At 47.9% G+C, this 24027-nt stretch overlaps 1 protein-coding gene across 2 annotated transcripts in view; it reads right to left on the bottom strand.

The window, feature by feature from the left end:
• The window catches only part of LOC115116653 (coronin-6-like), a 47053-nt gene that overhangs the window by 4869 nt on the left and 18157 nt on the right, over positions 1-24027 (bottom strand). For both annotated transcript variants that reach the window (XM_065023986.1, XM_065023985.1), the window contains 6 exons: positions 12266-12388; positions 5441-5570; positions 4982-5160; positions 2936-3055; positions 1881-1985; positions 130-275 (listed from right to left, as the gene is read on the bottom strand). In XM_065023986.1, coding sequence (XP_064880058.1) covers positions 130-275; positions 1881-1985; positions 2936-3055; positions 4982-5160; positions 5441-5570; positions 12266-12388 — 803 coding nt within the window. The remainder of the gene's footprint in view (positions 1-129; positions 276-1880; positions 1986-2935; positions 3056-4981; positions 5161-5440; positions 5571-12265; positions 12389-24027) is intronic.

Raw genomic sequence — 24027 nt, 5'->3', positions numbered from 1 at the left:
GGATCTCCAAGTTTTCCTTAATGATCTCCAGGGGCTCCTTGAGGATCTCCAGGGGCTCCTTGAGGATCTCCAGGGGCTCTCCAGGGGTTCCTTGAGTGTAGTGTGCTTGTATGTGTGTGAGTCTCCTACCTGGCGATCTCACACTTGCTGACATCCACTCCTCTCTTGGGCATGAAGCCCATCCCCCTCTGAGGCTCCTTGCTGCTGAAGGTACTGAGGTAGTGGACATAGGGAGGCTCCTCTGTTATCTCAAAGTACCGGATACTACTGTCCCCCTGGAGAGGTGGGAGGGGAGAGCAAAGAGGAGAGTAGTGGGGAGGTGAGGTAAGGGGAGGGAGGAGGGGTGGGAGAGGAGGGGTTGGGAGAGGAGGGGTCGGGAAGGGATAGCAGGGGAGGGGAGAGGAGAGGAGGGGTGGAGAGCGGAGGTGAGGGGAGAGCAAAGAGGAGAGTAGTGGGGAGGTAAGGTAAGGGGAGGGCAGAGGAGATGGGAGGAGGGGTGGGAGAGGAGGGGTCGGGAAGGGATAGCAGGGGAGGGGAGAGGAGAGGAGGGGTGGAGAGCGGAGGTGAGGGGAGAGCAAAGAGGAGAGTAGTGGGGAGGTGAGGTAAGGGGAGGGCAGAGGAGATGGGAGGAGGGGTGGGAGAGGAGGGGTCGGGAAGGGATAGCAGGGGAGGGGAGAGGAGAGGAGGGGTGGAGAGCGGAGGTGAGGGGAGAGCAAAGAGGAGAGTAGTGGGGAGGTGAGGTAAGGGGAGGGCAGAGGAGATGGGAGTAAGGGGAGGCGAGAGGAGGGGTGGGAGAGGAGGGGTTGGGAAGGGATAGCAGGGGAGGGGAGAGGAGATGAAGGGAGAGGAGGGGTGAGGAGAGAGAGAGGAGGGGTGGAGAGCGGAGGTGAGGGGAGAGCAGAGGAGAGCAGAGCAGAGGAAAGGAGGTTGGGTGGGGAGGAGAAAGGAGAGGAGAGGGTAGAAGAGGGGAGGAGACAACATTATTTACTACTAAAGCACGTGTCAAACTCATTCCACGGAGGGCTTAGTGTCTTTGGGTGTTTTCGCTCCTCCCTTGTACCTGATTGATGAAATAAGGTCACTAATTAGTAAGGAACTCCCCTCGCCTGGTTGTCTAGGGCTTAATTGAAAAACCAGCAGACACTAGGCTGTCCATGGAATGTGTTTGACAGCCCTGATCTAAAGGGAGGTATACAGCACTAGTAGTACTAGAGGAGGTAGTATTATCTACTGTCACAGAGAGGGAGTGTGTGTGTGTGTGTGTGTGTGTGTGTGTGTGTGTGTGTGTGTGTGAGTGTGCGTGCGTGTGTGTGTGCGTGTGTGAGTGTCTGTGTGTGTGTGTGTGTGTGTGTGTGCGCGTGTGTGAGTGTGTGTGTGTGCGTGTGCGTGTTTAGGTGTGTGTGTGTGTGTGTGTCTGTGCGTGTGTGTGTGTCTGTGCGTGTGCGTGTGTGTGTGTGTGTCTGCTCATAACGTCATACCTTTCCACAGAGGTAAACCATGTTGGTGTGTGTGAGTCTGCTCATACCTTTCCACAGAGGTAAACCATGTTGGTGTCTGGGTGTGTGTGTGTGTGTGTGTTTATACCTTTCCACAGAGGTAAACCATGTTGGTGTCTGGGTGTGTGTGTGTGTGTGTGTGTGTGTGTGTGTCTGCTCATAACGTCATACCTTTCCACAGAGGTAAACCATGTTGGTGTCTGGGTGTGTGTGTGCGTGCGTGTGTGTGTCTGTGTGTGTGTGTGTGTCTGCTCATAACGTCATACCTTTCCACAGAGGTAAATCATGTTGGTGTCTGTGTGTGTGTGTGTGTGTGTTCATACCTTTCCACAGAGGTAAATCATGTTGGTGTCTGTGTGTGTGTGTGTGTGTGTGTGTTCATACCTTTCCACAGAGGTAAACCATGTTGGTGTCTGGGTCGTAGTACGGTAACAACACCCCGTTACTTGTGTCCAACTCCAGCAGTGCAATAGGTTCCTCAAAATGTGTCTGAAGAAAGATTAGAAAAGACATGATTGATTGTTCATTGTTCTTCAAGAGATACGAGTCATGGATATGAGTGTGTCTGTCCACACCTGTTCACTGTGAGTGTCCTGCCTGTGTCTGTCAACACCTGTCCACTGTGATTGTCCTGCCTGTGTCTGTCAACACCTGTCCACTGTGAGTGTCCTGTCTGTCAACACCTGTTCACTGTGAGTGTCCTGCCTGTGTCTGTCCACACCTGTCCACTGTGAGTGTCCTGTCTGTGTCTGTCAACACTTGTCCACTGTGTGTGTCCTGTCTGTTTCTGTCAACACCTGTCTACTGTGTGTGTCCTGTCTGTCAACACCTGTCCACTGTGAGTGTCCTGCCTGTGTCTGTCAACACCTGTCCACTGTGAGTGTTCTGTCTGTTTCTGTCAACACCTGTCCACTGTGTGTGTCCTGTCTGTCAACACCTGTCCACTGTGAGTGTCCTGCCTGTGTCTGTCAACTCCTGTCCACTGTGAGTGTCCTGTCTGTGTCTGTCCACACCTGTTCACTGTGTGTGTCCTGCCTGTGTCTGTCAACACCTGCCCACTGTGAGTGTCCTGCCTGTGTCTGTCAACACCTGTCCACTGTGAGTGTCCTGCCTGTGTCTGTCAACACCTGTCCACTGTGTGTCCTGTCTGTTTGTCCTGACTGTGTGTCCTGTCTGTGTGTCCTGTCTGTGTGTCCTGTCTGTGTGTCCTGTCTGTGTGTCCTGTCTGTGTGTCCTGACTGTGTGTCCTGTCTGTGTGTCCTGTCTGTGTGTCCTGACTGTGTGTCCTGTCTGTGTGTCCTGTCTGTGTGTCCTGTCTGTGTGTCCTGTCTGTGTGTCCTGACTGTGTGTCCGGTCTGTGTGTCCTGACTGTGTGTCCTGACTGTGTGTCCTGTCTGTATGTGTGTGTGTGTGTGTCGGCGTGTGTCTGTGTTTATTACCGGGTCCCACAGGCCCAGCTCTCTCTGGCTCATCCTGGTGAATCCGGTAGTGAACAGGTTTCCGTCTCTGGTGAAGATGGCCCTCATTGGTCGGATCCCATCGTGTGGAGCCATCCTCTCCTATTGGACAGAACGAAGAAGCCAGAGGCGTGTTGTAGTAGCTTGACATTTACAGGTCGTTTCTGTTTGAGTCGTCATGTGCAGCTTTTACCATGAACGCAATCTCCATGGAAACGGGAGCATCGACGACAGCACTTTACAACACAACCCCCACCCCTCCCCAACTCACCACCACCACCTCCCCAACTCACCACAACCCCTCCCTCCCCAACTCACCACAACCCCTCCCCTCCCCAATTCACCACAACCCCTCCCCTCCCCAACTCACCACTTCCCTCCCCAACTCACCACTTCCCACCCCTCCCCAACTCACCACCCCCACCCCTCCCCAACTCACCACTTCCCACCCCTCCCCAACTCACCACTTCCCACCCCAACTCACCACAACCCCCACCCCTCCCCAACTCACCACCTCCCTCCCCTCCCCTCCCCTCCCCAACTCACCACAACCCCCACCCTTCCCCAACTCACCACTTCCCACCCCTCCCCATCTCACCACTTCCCACCCCTCCCCAACTCACCACTTCCCACCCCTCCCCAACTCACCACCCCCCCCCTCCCCAACTCACCACTTCCCACCCCTCCCCAACTCACCACTTCCCACCCCAACTCACCACAACCCCCCCCCTCCCCAACTCACCACCTCCCTCCCTCCCCCCCCCCCCAACTCACCACAACCCCCACCCCTCCCCAACTCACCACCTCCCTCCCCTCCCCTCCCCTCCCCAACTCACCACAACCCCCACCCCTCCCCAACTCACCACCTCCCTCCCCCACCCTCCCAACTCACCACAACCCCCACCCCTCCCCAACTCAACACAACCCCTCCCCAACTCACCACCACCACCACCTCCCTCCCCAACTCACCACCTCCCACCGATCCCCAACTCACCACCACCACCTCCTCCCCAACTCACCACCACCACCTCCTCCCCAACTCACCACCTCCCTCCCCCCCCCCTCCCCAACTCACCACTCCCCTCCCCTCCCCAACTCACCACTTCCCTCCCCCCCAACTCACCACTTCCCACCCTCCCCAACTCACCACTCCCCACCCTCCCCAACTCACCACTTCCCACCCTCCCCAACTCACCACTTCCCACCCCAACTCACCACTTCCCTCCCCTCCCCAACTCACCACTTCCCACCCCTCCCCAACTCACCACTTCCCACCCCTCCCCAACTCACCACTTCCCTCCCCTCCCCAACTCACCACTCCCCACCTCACCACTTCCCACCCCTCCCCAACTCACCACTTCCCACCCCTCCCCAACTCACCACTTCCCACCCCTCCCCAACTCACCACTTCCCACCCCTCCCCAACTCACCACTTCCCACCCCCTCCCCAACTCACCACTTCCCACCCCTCCCCAACTCACCACCTCCCACCCCTCCCCAACTCACCACTTCCCACCCCACCCCTCCCCATATCACCACTTCCCACCCCTCCCCAACTCACCACTTCCCACCCCCTCCCCAACTCACCACTTCCCACCCCTCCCCAACTCACCACTTCCCTCCCCAACTCACCACTTCCCACCCCTCCCCAACTCACCACTTCCCACCCCTCCCCAACTCACCACTTCCTCCCCAACTCACCACTTCCCACCCCTCCCCAACTCACCACTTCCCTCCCCAACTCACCACTTCCCACCCCTCCCCAACTCACCACTTCCCACCCCCTCCCCAACTCACCACTTCCTCCCCAACTCTCCCCAACTCACCACTTCCCACCCCTCCCCAACTCACCACTTCCCACCCCTCCCCAACTCACCACTTCCCACCCCCTCCCCAACTCACCACTTCCCACCCCTCCCCAACTCACCACTTCCCACCCCTCCCCAACTCACCACTTCCCACCCCTCCCCAACTCACCGCGACCACCTCCCACCCCAACTCACCACTTCCCACCCCTCCCCAACTCACCGCGACCACCTCTCTCTTGCGGGGGTCACAAACGCGGAGGCGTCGGTCCTTACAGGTGGTGCAGAACAGGCTGCCGTTACGGTTCCAGCTGACGTTGTAGATGAGGTCTGGGTGGTCGTCCATGGAGATGAGGGCCTCGCCAGTCCCCACGTTCCAGATTATTATCAGGTTATCACTGCCTGGGGGAGGGAGGGAGGGAGTAAAATTGTGTGTGTGTGTGTGTGTACCTGCATTGATTAGTATGTTGCGTGCGTGCGTGCGTGCGTGTGTGTGTGTGTGTACCTGCAGTGAGTAGTATGTTGTGTGTGTGTGTGTGTGTGTGTGTGTGTACCTGCAGTGAGTAGTATGTTGCTTGTGTGTGTGTGTGTGGGTGTGTGTGTGTGTGTGTGTGTGTGTGTGTGTGTGTGTGTACCTGCAGTGAGTAGTATGTTGCGTGCGTGCGTGTGTGTGTGTGTATACCTGCAGTGAGTAGTATGTTGCGTGCAGTGGGGTGCCAGGTGACAATGCCAACACGTTTGGAGTGTCCCTCCAGCACCACAATGGGCTCTGATATGGGCTGGGTCCCCATCTGGTCAGGGATCTGCCACACCTGCAGGGGGACACAATACAACGTTACACATATAGGGGGACACAATATAACGTTGCACATATAAGGGGACACAATACAACGTTGCACATTACAGGGGGACACAATATAATGTCACACATATAGGGGGACACAATACAACGTCGCACATATAGGGGGACACAATACAACGTCGCACATATAGGGGGACACAATATAACGTTGCACATATAGGGGGACACAATATAACGTTGCATATATAGGGGGACACAAAATATCGTTGCACATATAGGGGGACACAATACAACGTCGCACATATAGGGGGACACAATATAATGTCACACATATAGGGGGACACAATACAACGTCGCACATATAGGGGGACACAAAATATCATTGCACATATAGGGGAACACAATATAACGTTGCACATACAGTATTCGGCCCCCTTGAACTTTGCAACCTTTTGCCACATTTCAGGCTTCAAACATAAAGATATAAAACTTTTTGAGAATAATCAACAACAAGTGGGACACAATCATGAAGTGGAACGACATTTATTGGATATTTCAAACTTTTTTAACAAATCAAAAACTGAAAAATTGGGCGTGCAAAATTATTCAGCCCCCTTAAGTTAATACTTTGTAGCGCCACTTTTTGCTGCGATTACAGCTGTAAGTCGCTTGGGGTATGTCTCTATCAGTTTTGCACATCGAGAGACTGACATTTTTTCCCATTCCTCCTTGCAAAACAGCTCGAGCTCAGTGAGGTTGGATGGAGAGCATTTGTGAACAGCAGTTGTCAGTTCTTTCCACAGATTCTCGATTGGATTCAGGTCTGGACTTTGACTTGGCCATTCTAACACCTGGATATGTTTATTTTTGAACCATTCCATTGTAGATTTTGCTTTATGTTTTGGATCGTTGTCTTGTTGGAATACAAATCTCCGTCCCAGTCTCAGGTCTTTTGCAGACTCCATCAGGTTTTCTTCCAGAATGGTCCTGTATTTGGCTCCATCCATCTTCCCATCAATTTGAACCACCTTCCCTGTCCCTGCTGAAGAAAAGCAGGCCCAAACCATGATGCTGCCACCACCATGTTTGACAGTGGGGATGGTGTGTTCAGAGAGATGAGCTGTGTTGCTTTTACGCCAAACATAACGTTTTGCATTGTTGGCAAAAAGTTCAATTTTGGTTTCATCTGACCAGAGCACCTTCTTCCACATGTTTGGTGTGTCTCCCAGGTGGCTTGTGGCAAACTTTAAACAACACTTTTTATGGATATCTTTAAGAAATGGCTTTCTTCTTGCCACTCTTCCATAAAGGCCAGATTTGTGCAATATACGACTGATTGTTGTCCTATGGACAGAGTCTCCCACCTCAGCTGTAGATCTCTGCAGTTCATCCAGAGTGATCATGGGCCTCTTGGCTGCATCTCTGATCAGTTTTCTCCTTGTATGAGCTGAAAGTTTAGAGGGACGGCCAGGTCTTGGTAGATTTGCAGTGGTCTGATACTCCTTCCATTTCAATATTATCGCTTGCACAGTGCTCCTTGGGATGTTTAAAGCTTGGGAAATCTTTTTGTATCGAAATCCGGCTTTAAACTTCTTCACAACAGTATCTCGGATCTGCCTGGTGTGTTCCTTTGTTCTTCATGATGCTCTCTGCGCTTTTAACGGACCTCTGAGACTATCACAGTGCAGGTGCATTTATACGGAGACTTGATTACACACAGGTGGATTGTATTTATCATCATTAGTCATTTAGGTCAACATTGGATCATTCGGAGATCCTCACTGAACTTCTGGAGAGAGTTTGCTGCACTGAAAGTAAAAGGGGCTGAATCGTTTTTAATAGTTTTTGATTTGTTAAAAAAGTTTGAAATATCCAATAAATGTCGTTCCACTTCATGATTGTGTCCCACTTGTTGTTGATTCTTCACAAAAAAATACAGTTTTATATCTTTATGTTTGAAGCCTGAAATGTGGCAAAAGGTCGCAAAGTTCAAGGGGGCCGAATACTTTCGCAAGGCACTGTATAGGGGGACACAATACAACGTCGCACATATAGGGGAACACAATATAACGTTGCACATATAGGGGGACACAATATAACGTTGCACATATAGGGGAACACAATACAACGTTACACATACAGGTGGACACAATATAATGTTGCACATATAGGGGGACACAATACAACGTTACACATATAGGGGGACACAATACAACGTTACACATATAGGGGGACACAATACAACGTTACACATATAGGGGGACACAATACAACGTTACACATATAGGGGGACACAATGCAACGTTACACATATAGGGGGACACAATACAACGTTACACATATAGGGGGACACAATACAACGTTACACATATAGGGGGACACAATACAACGTTACACATATAGGGGGACACAATACAACGTTACACATATAGGGGGACACAATACAACGTTATACATATAGGGGGACACAATACAACATTACACATATAGGGGGACACAATACAACGTTACACATATGGGGACACAATACAACGTTACACATACAGGGGGACACAATACAACGTTACACATATAGGGGGACACAATGCAACGTTACACATACAGGGGGACACAATACAACGTTACACATATAGGGGGACACAATACAACGTTACACATATAGGGGGACACAATACAATGTTACACATATAGGGGGACACAATACAACATTATACATACAGTAGCAGTCAAACGTTTGGACACACCTACTCATTCAATGGATTTTATTTATTTGTACTATTTTCTACATTGTAGAATAATAGTGAAGACATCAAAACTATGAAATAACACACATGGAATCATGTAGTAGCCAAAAAAGTGTTACACAAATCAAAATATATTTTATATTTTAGAATCTTCAAAATAGCCACCCTTTGCCTTGCTGACAGCTTTGCACACTCTTGGCATTCTCTCAACCAGCTGCATGAGGTAGTCACCTGGAATGCATTTCAATTAAAAAGTGTGCCTTGTTAAAAATGTATTTGTGGAATTTGTTTCCCTCTTAATGCGTTTCAGCCAATCAGTTGTGTAGGGGTGGTATACAGAAGATAGCCCTATTTGGTAAAAGACCAAGTCCATATTATGGCAAGAACAGCTCAAATAAGCAAAGAGCAACAACAGTCCATCATTACTTTAAGACATGAAGGTCAGTCAATGCAGAAAATATCATGAACTTTGAAAGTTTCTTCAAGTGCAGTTGCAAAAACCATGAAGCTCTATGAGTTAACTGTCTCTCATGAGGACCACCACAGGAAATGAAGACCCAGAGTTACCTCTGCTGCAGAGGATAAGTTCATTAGAGATACCAGCCTCTGAAATTGCAGCCCAAATAAATGCTTCACAGAGTTCAAGTAAAAGATACATCACAACATCAACTGTTTAGAGGAGACTGCGTGAATCAGGCCTTCATGGTCGATTTGCTGCAAAGAGACCACTACTAAAGGACACCAATAATAAGAAGAGGCATGTTTGGGCCAAGAAACACGAGCAATGGACATTAGACCGGTGGATATCTGTCCTTTGGTCTGATGAGTCCAAAATTGAGATTTTGGGTTCCAACCGCTGCATCTTTGTGAGCCGCAGAGTAGGTGAATGGATGATCTCCGCATGTGTGGTTCCCACCGTGAAGCATGGAGGAGGAGGTGTGATGGTGCTTTGCCGGTGACACTGTCAGTGATTTATTTAGAATTCAAGGCACTCTTAACCAGCATTCTGTAGCGATACACCATCCCATCTACTCTTAGTGGGACTATCATTTGTTTTTCAACAGGACAAGTGTCTGGAACGACCTACCTGGCTATCATTGTAAATAATAATTTGTTCTTTAAAAAAAAAAAGTATGTTTTTTACCCCTTTTCTCCCCAATTTTGTGGTATCCAATTGTTTTAGTAGCTACTATCTTGTCTCATCGCTACAACTCCCGTAAGGGCTCGGGAGAGACGAAGGTTGAAAGTCATGCGTCCTCTGATACACAACCCAACCAAGCCGCACTGCTTCTTAACACAGCGCACATCCAACCCGGAAGACAGCCGCACCAATGTGTCGGAGGAAACACTGTGCAACCTTGGTTAGCGCGCACTGCGCCCGGCCCGCCACAGGAGTTGCTGGTGCGTGATGAGACAAGGATTTCCCTACTGGCCAAACCCTCCCTAACCCAGATGACGCTAGGCCAATTGTGCGTCGCCCTCCACGGACCTCCCGGTCGCGGCCGGTTACGACAGAGCTTGGGCGCGAACCCAGAGTCTCTGGTGGCACAGCTGGCGCTGCAGTACAGCGCCCTTAACCACTGCACCACCCGGGAGGCCTAAATAATTTGTTCTTAACTGACTTGCCTAGTTAAATAAAAATGTTTATAAAAGCATATGTGTGAACACCTTCAAGACTGTTGGAAAAGCATTCCAGGTGAAACTGGTTGAGAGAATGCCAAGAGTGTGCAAATCTGTCATCAAGGCAAAAGGTGGCTACTTTCAGGAATCTAATATATAACATATATTTTGATTTGTTTCACACTTTTTTGGCGGGGTTACTACATGATTCCATATGTGTTATTTCAGTATTATTCTTATTTCAAAGTTTTGATGTCTTTCCTATTATTCTACAATGTATAAAAGAGTAAAAATAAAGAAAAACCCTGGAATGAGTAGGTCTCTCTGTCTCTCTCTCTCTCTCTCGCTCTCTCGCTCTCTCTCTATTTATCTAAAGGAAACACCAATATATAGTGTCTTGATAGGGCGGTGGTCCTCCACCAATCAGAACAGCTTCAATGCCCCTTGTCATAGATTCTACAAGTGTCTGGAACTCTATTGGATGGCTGAGACGCCATTCTTCCACGAGATTGGATGGCTGAGACGCCATTCTTCCACGAGATTGGATGGCTGAGACGCCATTCCTCCACGAGATTGGATGGCTGAGACGCCATTCTTCCACGAGATTGGATGGCTGAGACGCCATTCTTCCACGAGATTGGATGGATGCAACACTATTCCTCAGCTGTTACAAGACTGACTTCCAGGAAAAATTCCAATATTTGGTGTTTTGTTGATGGTGGTGGAAAACGTTTCCATGCTCATCAAACCAATCAGTGACCACCCGTGCCCTGTGGATGGGGGGGAATTGTCATCCTGGATAGAAAGGATTCACCACAGGTTGAAGGTGATCACTCAGAATGGCTGTCTATTTATTGGTGTTTACCTTGTCCTCTAAGGGGTTGAGTGGACCTTAACCATGCCAGGAAAATGCACCCCAACACCATAACAGATCCATCAGAACCCTCATTTACTCAAGGGTTTCCATTATTCTGTCTGTCTGTCTGTCTGTCTGTCTGTCTGTCTGTCTGTCTGTCTGTCTGTCTGTCTGTCTGTCTGTCTGTCTGTCTATCTGTCTGTCTGTCTGTCTGTCTGTCTGTCTGTCTGTCTGTCTGTCTGTCTGTCTGTCTGTCTGTCTGCCTGCCTGTCTGCCTGCCTGCCTGCCTGCCTGCCTGCCTGCCTGCCTGCCTGCCTGTCTGCCTGCCTGCCTGTCTGTCTGTCTGTAGCAGTGCTTTATCCCATTACCAGAACAAAGGCATCAGTGTAGTGACACATGGTCTTATGAACATAGCCTGTACTGTACTCCATTCATTCACACAAGCAGCTGTTAGAAGACTGGCAGTACCATCATATGATAGCTACTCCTTGATTTCAATAGATGTTCATTGTCAGAAAATACCCTTGTTTGCATCAATGTGTTCTCTCTTTGATACACACACACACACACACACACACACACACACACACACACACACACACACACACACACACACACACACAGCTTTGATATCTCATCCCTCTCCATCTGCTCACCCTTAGAGGCTCATATCTGTCATCTGATTGGTTGATAGGGGGGAGGGGGGGGTTTGGGGGGGAGGAAGCACTATGTTAACACATGTTTATAAATACAAACCAGCGGCTACCCCAACAAAACCCCTACCCCTTTTCTAAAAGTGCACAGTACTCCTCATGAAGAGCCATGGGATCTTTAGTGGCCACAGAGAGTCAGGATCTTTAGTGACCACAGAGAGTCAGGATCTTTAGTGGCCACAGAGAGTCAGGATCTTTAGTGGCCACAGAGAGTCAGGATCTTTTGTGACCACAGAGAGTCAGGATCTTTAGTGGCCACAGAGAGTCAGGATCTTTAGTGACCACAGAGAGTCAGGATCTTTAGTGGCCACAGAGAGTCAGGATCTTTAGTGACCACAGAGAGTCAGGATCTTTAGTGACCACAGAGAGTCAGGATCTTTAGTGGCCACAGAGAGTCAGGATCTTTAGTGACCACAGAGAGTCAGGATCTTTAGTGACCACAGAGAGTCAGGATCTTTAGTGGCCACAGAGAGTCAGGATCTTTAGTGGCCACAGAGAGTCAGGATCTTTAGTGACCACAGAGAGTCAGGATCTTTAGTGGCCACAGAGAGTCAGGATCTTTAGTGACCACAGAGAGTCAGGATCTTTAGTGACCACAGAGAGTCAGGACCTTGGTTTGACAGATCAGTAGAAGAAGAACAGCTTGTTGGAAACACAGGCAGTTCATACATGATGTTCATTTACACTACAGTATGAACAGACACACACACACACACACACACACACAAACACACACACACACACACACACACACACAGGCTGCCAGCCTTACCATGGCGGTGGTGTCCTCTGAGCAGGATGCCAGGATGTTGTCGTTGTGAGGGCACCAGTCGATGTCCAGGACGGGCCCAGCGTGGCCAGTCACCAACGGGTGGTTCTTATCCAGACGACCCATCTATATCACACAGGACAGGACAGGAGGATGACGTCACGGCACTGTACATAGTCTCTCATTACTGTAGTTAGTTCACTCTACATCCTAGCAACAGCAATAGACATCTAGTTAGTTCACTCTACATCCTAGCAACAACAATAGACATCTAGTTAGTTCACTCTACATCCTAGCAACAACAATAAGCATCTAGTTAGTTCACTCTACATCCTAGCAACAACAATAAGCATCTACATCCTAGCAACAACAATAGACATCTAGTTAGTTCACTCTACATCCTAGCAACAACAATAGACATCTAGTTAGTTCACTCTACATCCTAGCAACAGCAATAGACATCTAGTTAGTTCACTCTACATCCTAGCAACAACAATAGACATCTAGTTAGTTCACTCTACATCCTAGCAACAGCAATAGACATCTAGTTAGTTCACTCTACATCCTAGCAACAACAATAAGCATCTAGTTAGTTCACTCTACATCCTAGCAACAACAATAAGCATCTACATCCTAGCAACAACAATAGACATCTAGTTAGTTCACTCTACATCCTAGCAACAACAATATACATCTAGTTAGTTCACTCTACATCCTAGCAACAACAATAGACATCTAGTTAGTTCACTCTACATCCTAGCAACAACAATAGACATCTAGTTAGTTCACTCTACATCCAGGCAACAACAATAGACATCTAGTTAGTTCACTCTACATCCTAGCAACAACAATAGACATCTAGTTAGTTCACTCTACATCCTAGCAACAGCAATAGACATCTAGTTAGTTCACTCTACATCCTAGCAACAGCAATAGACATCTAGTTAGTTCACTCTACATCCTAGCAACAACAATAAGCATCTAGTTAGTTCACTCTACATCCTAGCAACAACAATAAGCATCTACATCCTAGCAACAACAATAGACATCTAGTTAGTTCACTCTACATCCTAGCAACAACAATAGACATCTAGTTAGTTCACTCTACATCCTAGCAACAACAATAGACATCTAGTTAGTTCACTCTACATCCAGGCAACAACAATAGACATCTAGTTAGTTCACTCTACATCCTAGCAACAACAATAGACATCTAGTTAGTTCACTCTACATCCTAGCAACAGCAATAGACATCTAGTTAGTTCACTCTACATCCTAGCAACAACAATAGACATCTAGTTAGTTCACTCTACATCCTAGCAACAGCAATATACATCTAGTTAGTTCACTCTACATCCTAGCAACAACAATAAGCATCTAGTTAGTTCACTCTACATCCTAGCAACAACAATAAGCATCTACATCCTAGCAACAACAATAGACATCTAGTTAGTTCACTCTACATCCTAGCAACAACAATATACATCTAGTTAGTTCACTCTACATCCAGGCAACAACAATAGACATCTAGTTAGTTCACTCTACATCCTAGCAACAACAATAGACATCTAGTTAGTTCACTCTACATCCTAGCAACAACAATAGACATCTAGTTAGTTCACTCTACATCCTAGCGCTCAGCAATATGTATCTATCCCCTAACAACATGGCTACAGTGGGTTGGATTGTAACAAGGGCATTTCCATGTATAAGGCACTAACATATACATTTGGTGTCAAATGAAAGCTACGAGTCTAGGCTATAATTCTCTGAAATTAAAGCATATATAAATGTTTAAAACATTTTCCATTCTGAAAATCAGGGATAAACAAATACTTTTATTTCTGGTCAAACAGATAGAAAATGTGTCTTAGAAAACAGTAGAGTATAGTTCAGGAGAGGAGATTAGATTAGAGTACATTATAATCTACTGTGTTGTACTGTAATGTACTGTAATCTACTGCTGTGGTGTCCAAGCCTGTGAAACATAGACGTCTTATGATTGGTACAGATTTGGTCAGGTCAGGACCAACCAAATTTGGTCTTGTTTGCAGGCGGAGCTCATTAAAATAATAGCCAGTGTGTAGAATGATACCAAAACATGCAACGTAGGATTCTACGGTATTCTCCCTTGTGTACCTATCACCGTGAAGAGAATGACATTCATCATTATGCATTTCTGTATAGTACAGATCAGGAACCCATGATGTCATTCTGTTACCCATGGAATTTCCCACAACCGTCCCCAAAATGTTTTATAATACAGTTGATTTGTCACGTTCTGACCTTTATTTCCTTTGTTTTGTCATTATTTAGTATGGTCAGGGCGTGAGTTGGGGTGGGCAGTCTATGTTTGTTTTTCTATAATTTGGGTATTTCTATGTTTCGGCCTAGTATGGTTCTCAATCAGAGGCAGGTGTCATTAGTTGTCTCTGATTGAGAATCATACTTAGGTAGCCTGGGTTTCACTGTGTGTTTGTGGGTGATTGTTCCTGTCTCTGTGTTTGCACCAGATAGGGCTGTTTAGGTTTTCTCACGTTTATTGTTTTCTTAGTCTATTCATGTATAGTTTTCTTTATTAAAGAACCATGAATAGAAACCACGCTGCATTTTGGTCCGCCTCTCCTTCACCACAAGAAAACCGTTACATGATTGTGACAACCAAACCCCACATTCCACATGACAACCAAACCCCACATTCCACGTGACAACCAAACCCCACATTCCACATGACAACCAAACCCCACATTCCACGTGACAACCAAACTCCACATTCCACGTGACAACCAAACCCCACATTCCACGTGACAACCAAACCCCACATTCCACGTGACAACCAAACCCCACATTCCACATGACAACCAAACCCCACATTCCATGTGACAACCAAACCCCACATTCCACGTGACAACCAAACCCCACATTCCACATGACAACCAAACCCCATATTCCACGTGACAACCAAACCCCACATTCCACGTGACAACCAAACCCCACATTCCACGTGACAACCAAACCCCACATTCCATGTGACAACCAAACCCCACATTCCATGTGACAACCAAACCCCACATTCCACATGACAACCAAACCCCACATTCCACGTGACAACCAAACCCCACATTCCACATGACAACCAAACCCCACATTCCACATGACAACCAAACCCCACATTCCACGTGACAACCAAACCCCACATTCCACGTGACAACCAAACCCCACATTCCACGTGACAACCAAACCCCACATTCCACATGACAACCAAACCCCACATTCCACATGACAACCAAACCCCACATTCCACGTGACAACCAAACCCCACATTCCACATGACAACCAAACCCCACATTCCACATGACAACCAAACCCCACATTCCACGTGACAACCAAACCCCACATTCCACGTGACAACCAAACCCCACATTCCACATGACAACCAAACCCCACATTCCACGTGACAACCAAACCCCACATTCCACGTGACAACCAAACCCCACATTCCACGTGACAACCAAACCCCACATTCCATGTGACAACCAAACCCCACATTCCATGTGACAACCAAACCCCACATTCCACATGACAACCAAACCCCACATTCCACGTGACAACCAAACCCCACATTCCACATGACAACCAAACCCCACATTCCACATGACAACCAAACCCCACATTCCACATGACAACCAAACCCCACATTCTACGTGACAACCAAACCCCACATTCTACGTGACAACCAAACCCCACATTCCACGTGACAACCAAACCCCACATTCCACGTGACAACCAAACCCCACATTCTACGTGACAACCAAACCCCACATTCCACATGACAACCAAACCCCACATTCCACATGACAACCAAACCCCACATTCCATGTGACAACCAAACCCCACATTCCATGTGACAACCAAACCCCACATTCCACATGACAACCAAACGTGACAACCAAACCCCACATTCCACGTGACAACCAAACCCCACATTCCACGTGACAACCAAACGTGACAACCAAACCCCACATTCCACGTGACAACCAAACCCCACATTCCACGTGACAACCAAACCCAACATTCCACGTGACAACCAAACCCCACATTCCACGTGACAACCAAACCCCACATTCCATGTGACAACCAAACCCCACATTCCGCGTGACAACCAAACGTGACAACCAAACCCCACATTCCACGTGACAACCAAACCCCACATTCCATGTGACAACCAAACCCCACATTCCACGTGACAACCAAACCCCACATTCCATGTGACAACCAAACCCCACATTCCGCGTGACAACCAAACGTGACAACCAAACCCCACATTCCACGTGACAACCAAACCCCACATTCCATGTGACAACCAAACCCCACATTCCACGTGACAACCAAACCCCACATTCCATGTGACAACCAAACCCCACATTCCACGTGACAACCAAACGTGACAACCAAACCCCACATCCCGCGTGACAACCAAACGTGACAACCAAACGTGACAACCAAACCCCACATCCCACGTGACAACCAAACGTGACAACCAAACCCCACATTCCACATGACAACCAAACCCCACATTCCACGTGACAACCAAACCCCACATTCCACATGACAACCAAACCCCACATTCCATGTGACAACCAAACCCCACATTCCACGTGACAACCAAACCCCACATTCCATGTGACAACCAAACCCCACATTCCATGTGACAACCAAACCCCACATTCCATGTGACAACCAAACCCCACATTCCGCGTGACAACCAAACCCCACATTCCACGTGACAACCAAACCCCACATTCCACGTGACAACCAAACCCCACATTCCACATGACAACCAAACCCCACATTCCACGTGACAACCAAACCCCACATTCCACATGACAACCAAACCCCACATTCCACGTGACAACCAAACCCCACATTCCACGTGACAACCAAACCCCACATTCCATGTGACAACCAAACCCCACATTCCACGTGACAACCAAACCCCACATTCCACGTGACAACCAAACCCCACATTCCACATGACAACCAAACCCCACATTCCATGTGACAACCAAACCCCACATTCCACATGACAACCAAACCCCACATTCCATGTGACAACCAAACCCCACATTCCACATGACAACCAAACCCCACATTCCACGTGACAACTGACCCCACATTCCACGTGACAACCAAACCCCACATTCCACGTGACAACCAAACCCCACATTCCACATGACAACCAAACCCCACATTCCACATGACAACCAAACCCCACATTCCACGTGACAACCAAACCCCACATTCCACGTGACAACCAAACCCCACATTCCACGTGACAACCAAACCCCACATTCCACATGACAACCAAACCCCACATTCCACATGACAACCAAACCCCACATTCCACGTGACAACCAAACCCCACATTCCACATGACAACCAAACCCCACATTCCACATGACAACCAAACCCCACATTCCACGTGACAACCAAACCCCACATTCCACGTGACAACCAAACCCCACATTCCACATGACAACCAAACCCCACATTCCATGTGACAACCAAACCCCACATTCCATGTGACAACCAAACCCCACATTCCACGTGACAACCAAACCCCACATTCCACATGACAACCAAACCCCACATTCCACGTGACAACCAAACCCCACATTCCACGTGACAACCAAACCCCACATTCCACGTGACAACCAAACCCCACATTCCATGTGACAACCAAACCCCACATTCCATGTGACAACCAAACCCCACATTCCACATGACAACCAAACCCCACATTCCACGTGACAACCAAACCCCACATTCCACATGACAACCAAACCCCACATTCCACATGACAACCAAACCCCACATTCCACATGACAACCAAACCCCACATTCTACGTGACAACCAAACCCCACATTCTACGTGACAACCAAACCCCACATTCCACGTGACAACCAAACCCCACATTCCACGTGACAACCAAACCCCACATTCTACGTGACAACCAAACCCCACATTCCACATGACAACCAAACCCCACATTCCACATGACAACCAAACCCCACATTCCATGTGACAACCAAACCCCACATTCCATGTGACAACCAAACCCCACATTCCACATGACAACCAAACGTGACAACCAAACCCCACATTCCACGTGACAACCAAACCCCACATTCCACGTGACAACCAAACGTGACAACCAAACCCCACATTCCACGTGACAACCAAACCCCACATTCCACGTGACAACCAAACCCAACATTCCACGTGACAACCAAACCCCACATTCCACGTGACAACCAAACCCCACATTCCATGTGACAACCAAACCCCACATTCCGTGACAACCAAACGTGACAACCAAACCCCACATTCCACGTGACAACCAAACCCCACATTCCATGTGACAACCAAACCCCACATTCCACGTGACAACCAAACCCCACATTCCATGTGACAACCAAACCCACATTCCGCGTGACAACCAAACGTGACAACCAAACCCCACATTCCACGTGACAACCAAACCCCACATTCCATGTGACAACCAAACCCCACATTCCACGTGACAACCAAACCCCACATTCCATGTGACAACCAAACCCCAATTCCACGTGACAACCAAACGTGACAACCAAACCCCACATCCCGTGACAACCAAACGTGACAACCAAACGTGACAACCAAACCCCATATCCCACGTGACAACCAAACGTGACAACCAAACCCCACATTCCACATGACAACCAAACCCCACATTCCACGTGACAACCAAACCCCACATTCCACATGACAACCAAACCCCACATTCCACATGACAACCAAACCCCACATTCCACATGACAACCAAACCCCACATTCCATGTGACAACCAAACCCCACATTCCATGTGACAACCAAACCCCACATTCCATGTGACAACCAAACCCCACATTCCGCGTGACAACCAAACCCCACATTCCATGTGACAACCAAACCCCACATTCCACGTGACAACCAAACCCCACATTCCACGTGACAACCAAACCCCACATTCCACGTGACAACCAAACCCCACATTCCACATGACAACCAAACCCCACATTCCACGTGACAACCAAACCCCACATTCCACGTGACAACCAAACCCCACATTCCATGTGACAACCAAACCCCACATTCCACGTGACAACCAAACCCCACATTCCACGTGACAACCAAACCCCACATTCCACATGACAACCAAACCCCACATTCCATGTGACAACCAAACCCCACATTCCACATGACAACCAAACCCCACATTCCATGTGACAACCAAACCCCACATTCCACATGACAACCAAACCCCACATTCCACGTGACAACTAAACCCCACATTCCACGTGACAACCAAACCCCACATTCCACGTGACAACCAAACCCCACATTCCACGTGACAACCAAACCCCACATTCCACATGACAACCAAACCCCACATTCCACGTGACAACCAAACCCCACATTCCATGTGACAACCAAACCCCACATCCACCTGACAACCAAACCCCACATTCCATGTGACAACCAAACCCCACATTCCGCGTGACAACCAAACGTGACAACCAAACCCCACATTCCACGTGACAACCAAACCCCACATTCCACATGACAACCAAACCCCACATTCCATGTGACAACCAAACCCCACATTCCACGTGACAACCAAACCCCACATTCCACGTGACAACCAAACCCCACATTCCACGTGACAACCAAACCCCACATTCCACGTGACAACCAAACCCCACATTCCACGTGACAACCAAACCCCACATTCCACGTGACAACCAAACCCCACATTCCACATGACAACCAAACCCCACATTCCACGTGACAACCAAACCCCACATTCCACGTGACAACCAAACCCCACATTCCACATGACAACCAAACCCCACATTCCACGTGACAACCAAACCCCACATTCCACGTGACAACCAAACCCCACATTCCACGTGACAACCAAACCCCACATTCCACGTGACAACCAAACCCCACATTCCACGTGACAACCAAACCCCACATTCCACGTGACAACCAAACCCCACATTCCATGTGACAACCAAACCCCACATTCCGCGTGACAACCAAACCCCACATTCCGCGTGACAACCAAACCCCACATTCCATGTGACAACCAAACCCCACATTCCACGTGACAACCAAACCCCACATTCCACATGACAACCAAACCCCACATTCCACGTGACAACCAAACCCCACATTCCACATGACAACCAAACCCCACATTCCACGTGACAACCAAACCCCACATTCCACATGACAACCAAACCCCACATTCCACGTGACAACCAAACCCCACATTCCACATGACAACCAAACCCCACATTCCACGTGACAACCAAACCCCACATTCCACATGACAACCAAACCCCACATTCCACGTGACAACTAAACCCCACATTCCACGTGACAACCAAACCCCACATTCCACGTGACAACCAAACCCCACATTCCACGTGACAACCAAACCCCACATTCCACGTGACAACCAAACCCCACATTCCACCTGACAACCAAAACCCCACATTCCACGTGACAACCAAACCCCACATTCCACGTGACAACCAAACCCCACATTCCACCTGACAACCAAACCCACATTCCATGTGACAACCAAACCCCACATTCCACATGACAACCAAACCCCACATTCCACGTGACAACCAAACCCCACATTCCACGTGACAACCAAACCCCACATTCCACGTGACAACCAAACCCCACATTCCACGTGACAACCAAACCCCACATTCCACGTGACAACCAAACCCCACATTCCACGTGACAACCAAACCCCACATTCCACATGACAACCAAACCCCACATTCCACGTGACAACCAAACCCCACATTCCACATGACAACCAAACCCCACATTCCATGTGACAACCAAACCCCACATTCCACATGACAACCAAACCCCACATTCCACGTGACAACTAAACCCCACATTCCACGTGACAACCAAACCCCACATTCCACGTGACAACCAAACCCCACATTCCACGTGACAACCAAACCCCACATTCCACATGACAACCAAACCCCACATTCCACGTGACAACCAAACCCCACATTCCACGTGACAACCAAACCCCACATTCCATGTGACAACCAAACCCCACATTCCACGTGACAACCAAACCCCACATTCCATGTGACAACCAAACCCCACATTCCATGTGACAACCAAACCCCACATTCCACGTGACAACCAAACCCCACATTCCATGTGACAACCAAATGCAAACATTTACTAATCATTCAAAGAAAAACTTTATCCACACCCATTGCACAGTCTTCACATTTTGCTGCCTTAAATTTAAATCTAAAATCTATTTTAAAAAAAAATCTAAATCTATTTTTTCTACAGATCTACACAACCTATTCAACCAGTTTCAAAGTGAAAGAAAATGATATGAACATTTTCCAAATTAATCAAAAAAATCTAAAAATGAATATGTATTGTGGTGGAAGCCTCATGTTATGGGTATGCTTATCACTGGCAGAGATTAGGGCGTTTGTTAGGATAAAAATCCATTTGAATGGTGCAAAGCCCATATAAAACATTTGTGGAAACCGTGCCTCAGTCTTTTGAAAATCTAACCTTGGGATATAGTTGTATTTTCAGCAGGAATATCACCAAATATTTAATGCCAAAGACACCAGAATGGCTTGTCCTGAGTGGTCCTTCCGCAGTCCTGACATAAATTTGCTTGAAAACCAGAGACAAGGATTGATAATTGCTGTCCATCAATGACTCCTAACCAAATTTACTGAGCTTGAGCAATTTTGACAAAAACGATGGAAAAATGTTGCCCTAAGAGTTGTTCGAAGTTGGTTGAATCTTATTCACAATGAATCACAGCTGTAATGGCTGCCAAAGGAGCTTCCACCAAGTGTTAACTCTGGGCTGAGAAGACACAATGCATCATTGTTCTTTTAGTTTAAGGCAGCTACATGTGAAGACTGTGCACGTGGTGTGTAGACTTCACCAGCGACTCTAAATTCCCCTCACCTCAATGTTTTGTTAGGAATTGACCAGGTGGATGAGTTATTTTAAAGAATTCACACATTTGAACCTTAAAATTATTACACACTGCTGTTAAGATCGGGAGTAATTAGCACTGTGACAACCAACCCATGAGAGAACCAACCCCTGAGAGAATGAGACAACCAACCCATGAGACAACCAACCCCTGAGAGAATGAGACAACCAACCCCTGAGAGAATGAGACAACCAACCCCTGAGAGAATGAGACAACCAACCCCTGAGAGAATGAGACAACCAACCCCTGAGAGAATGAGACAACCAACCCCTGAGAGAATGAGACAACCAACCCCTGAGAGAATGAGACAACCAACCGCTGAGACAACCAACCCCTGAGAGAATGAGACAACCAACCCCTGAGAGAATGAGACAACCAACCCCTGAGAGAATGAGACAACCAACCCCTGAGAGAATGAGACAACCAACCCATGAGAGAATGAGACAACCAACCCATGAGAGAATGAGACAACCAACCGCTGAGAGAATGAGACAACCAACCCATGAGAGAATGAGACAACCAACCGCTGAGAGAATGAGACAACCAACCCATGAGAGAATGAGACAACCAACCGCTGAGAGAATGAGACAACCAACCCATGAGAGAATGAGACAACCAACCCATGAGAGAATGAGACAACCAACCCATGAGAGAATGAGACAACCAACCGCTGAGAGAATGAGACAACTAACCGCTGAGACAACCAACCCATGAGAGAATGAGATAACCAACCCCTGAGAGAATGAGATAACCAACCCCTGAGATAACCAACCCCTGAGAGAATGAGACAACCAGCCCCTGAGAGGTGTGTATTTATAGCAGCGTGAGGTGGTGTTGAAGAGGGAGTTTTTCTTTTGGTTCACCAGGGAGCCAGTGCATGGTGGATGGAGCAACATAGATACAGTTGAAGTCGGAAGTTTACATACACCTTAGCCAAATACATTTAAACTCAGTTTTTCACAATTCCTGACATTTAATCCTAGTAAATATTCCCCGTCTTAGGTCAGTTAGGATCACCACTTTATTTTAAGAATATGAAATGTCAGAATAATAGTAGAGAGTGATTTATTTCAGATTTTATTTCTTTCATCACATTCCCAGTAGGTCAGAAGTTTACATACACTCAATTATTATTTGGCAGCATTGCCTTAAACAATTGAAATGTGGGTCAAACGTTTCGGGTAGCCTTCCACAAGCTTCCCACAATAAGTTAGGTGACTTTTGGCCCATTCCTCCTGACAGAACTGGTGGAACTGAGTCAGGTTTGTAGGGCTCCTTGCTCACACACTCTTTTTCAGTTCTGTCCACACATTTTCTATAGGATTGAGGTCAAGGCTTTGTGATGGCCACTCCAATACCTTGACTTTGTTGTCCTTAAGCCATTTTGCCACAACTTTGGAAGTATGCTTGGGGTCATTGTCCATTTGGAAGACCCATTTGCGACCAAGCTTTAACTTAACTGATGTCTTGAGATGTTGCTTCAATATATCCACATAATTTCCCTCCCTCATGATGCCATCTATTTTGTGAAGTGCACCAGTCCCTCCTGCAGCAAAGCACCCCCACAACATGATGCTGACTCCCCCGTGCTTCACGGTTGGGATGGTGTTCTTCGGCTTGCAAGCCTCCCCCTTTTTCCTCCAAACATAACGATGG

Source organism: Oncorhynchus nerka, linkage group LG10 (genome assembly GCF_034236695.1).
Source record: "Oncorhynchus nerka isolate Pitt River linkage group LG10, Oner_Uvic_2.0, whole genome shotgun sequence".
NCBI lineage: Eukaryota > Metazoa > Chordata > Actinopteri > Salmoniformes > Salmonidae > Oncorhynchus > Oncorhynchus nerka.
This window is presented reverse-complemented; position numbering and strand designations above follow the sequence as displayed.